The sequence below is a fragment of the Gavialis gangeticus genome, unplaced genomic scaffold, assembly GCF_001723915.1.
Source record: "Gavialis gangeticus isolate Ggan-Ray unplaced genomic scaffold, GavGan_comp1, whole genome shotgun sequence".
In the NCBI taxonomy this organism is placed as follows: domain Eukaryota; kingdom Metazoa; phylum Chordata; order Crocodylia; family Gavialidae; genus Gavialis; species Gavialis gangeticus.
Window position 1 is genome coordinate 6,149,642 of NW_017729004.1, and position 2,510 is coordinate 6,152,151.

The window sequence follows — 2,510 nt, forward strand, 5'->3', positions numbered from 1 at the left end:
CGATCATATTTTCACGGGGCGAGTTTCTTGTCATTATTGAACAATTTTGTCACAAAGAGTGATTTTCATTTTGAATTTTTCCTCAGAGATACTCCGAGGAAACGTTAGCTAGCGAGGATCCGTCTCAGCCACCTGTCCCCCCACTGCAGCACTACCTGGAGAGACCCATACACAGGATCCAGCAGTATCAAACTGTCATCAAGGTAAAGTTCTTGCCGCTCCTTCCGTGATGGGTTTGCATTCCTTTTGGGGGGGACCTATGGGGGAAAAGTGCTTTGACTTTGATTTCACTTATCCTGGCTTCATGCCAGGGACACTCCTTTGGAGTCTGTCTGGAGTAGGTGAGATCACATTTAAGCACCTTTGTCCATTTTAAATATGTAAACCCAAATCACTTGAGAGGTGCACAGCATCTCAGCTGCCACCTGACAAGTTTGAGAAATTCAGCTAGCTGTACCCGAGTGGACTTTAAAAGGTGATGCCCATTAAGAATATAAATTTGCTTCGCATATGACAGTGCATCTGTTAAATTGGCCTTCATCCCACAAATCGCGGACTTGTCCAGGCAGGCAACTTCCTTCTTTGCATTTGAGGCTGAAATAAAGATAAGCTTAGGCATGGAAGAGTTAACTCTTCTTTTTCTGCAAATTTTTCCCATTTCAAGAGTCCAGAGCAGCCCATATTTGAAGCTTTGGAAATATTTTGCCATCTAAGGCTTTTATTCATTTACTCCTGCACTTCCAGGTTTTAGCCAAGAGCAGAAATGACTGTTTCAAACTGCCATTTTTTTTGTGATACTTATAGAGGCAACACAAGGAAATAGGCCCAGAAAGAGCCTCTTATTACATTTTTTCAAATTCAAATTTTCCAAATTTCAGGATTCTGTATTGTTTGCGGGAGGTTCAAATTTGCTCCCTTCATCAGCGTGCTTGTCTGAGCTCTGAACAGCAAAATCGTTTGAAGACTCTGTACAAACCCCACATTAAAAACGACAAAAAGAGCAAGAGTACTATTTAAATTAGTTTTAGGAGAAACATATAGCATTTTAAAATTTTTCTTGCGTGTACTGCTCTTCCGACTTCCCCTGGATTTTCTCTTTTATTTTGGCACTCCTTCCTGAATTGATGACTTATCTTGGTGTTATCATAGTGATAGATGCATCAAAGAGATAGTACATAAAAATACGGATCTCTTTGCTGGTTAGTCTTCAGTCAGCCAGAGAGGTATCCTAGTTGTGGGTTTTGCTTTATCCTTGTCACTGTTCACTAATACCTGCTTCAAGGGCAGGGCAGCACAGAGCCCATGAACTTCTGATAGAAAGAAAGTACATTGATGGTAGCTAACCAGTGAGCAAAAGCATGAAACAAGGCTGGTCCGGAATGGAAAGAAACCTTCAGCGTCCTGCCTATGCTCCTTGGTTATAGCAATAAAATGGAGGCTCTTGGAAATGACCAGTAATAGCTTTGTTCTCTTGTAGGAATTAATCCGGAACAAAGCAAGAAACCGGCAAAACTGCGCACTGCTGGAACAGGCTTATGCCATTGTCTCGGCACTCACCCGGAGAGCGGAAAACAACCTCCATGTCTCACTGATCGAGAACTACCCAGGGACGTTGGAGATCCTTGGAGAACCTATTCGACAGGTACTGACCCTCTGAAAGAGCATAGTCCGTTCCTAATCCTCCGCCCGCCGTTGCCGGGTTGTTGGTTGGTGTCATTAGTAGTTTCTTTGCAATTCAAATCGTGGCTTGCCGTGGAAAGCTAGTGGAACACCATTCAGAGGAATTGCCATTTATTCTTCATTGTTCTGTATAAGAAATTGCAGTCGGTATTAGAGGTGGCTCTTTCAGATTAGGGGCCTCAAAGCGTAGACACCTGGGGGCGTCTCAAAGCTAAGCCTGCAGGTCCCAAAGCATAGGCACCTACCCATCTATCCATGGGTAACACAAGTAGTTTTCTGTGCAACTCACCTTCTATATGGTAGGAAGTTGTCCTTGATGCCTGTAAATGCCTATTTTATATATTCATGTGCTGATTTGAACTTATACAGCTTGTTTCAGTAGCTACAGCATATGCTATCAATAAAGTATAGGGGCCAAATCCTCATTGAGGGTGATGATGAGATTTTTCCACAGGGTCTTATGGAATTTGGCCCTGTATTGCCATGCTGTGTTTTCCAACGAATGCACTTTTTTAAAGCCCAGGTTTAAAATACGGATCAATTGAAGTTTATACAGTTTACGTTGCATGCCTCTGTAATGAAAGTTTAAGATTTGGGACCATCCATATACGTGTCAAAAGATATGTCTGCCACCCCATTGATATATTTGGAAATGATTTGGATTTCAGGGGGAAGATGCGTCATTGTTAGTATGCGATGTTAACAGCAGTCTGCTCTGTTATACTAAAAGCCAAACTGGATGGGACATGTAACAGTTGCTATTCAGTGGCTGTTAAATGATGGAGAGATGCCAGAACATTGTTCAGGGTTTACTTCTATTATTAGTTTCT

At 42.2% G+C, this 2,510-nt stretch overlaps 1 protein-coding gene across 1 annotated transcript in view; it reads left to right on the plus strand.

The window, feature by feature from the left end:
- OBSCN (obscurin, cytoskeletal calmodulin and titin-interacting RhoGEF) overlaps positions 1-2,510 on the plus strand; it is a 287,786-nt gene that overhangs the window by 249,791 nt on the left and 35,485 nt on the right. The window contains exons 80-81 of the mRNA XM_019507926.1: positions 87-203; positions 1,478-1,642. Coding sequence (XP_019363471.1) covers positions 87-203; positions 1,478-1,642 — 282 coding nt within the window. The remainder of the gene's footprint in view (positions 1-86; positions 204-1,477; positions 1,643-2,510) is intronic.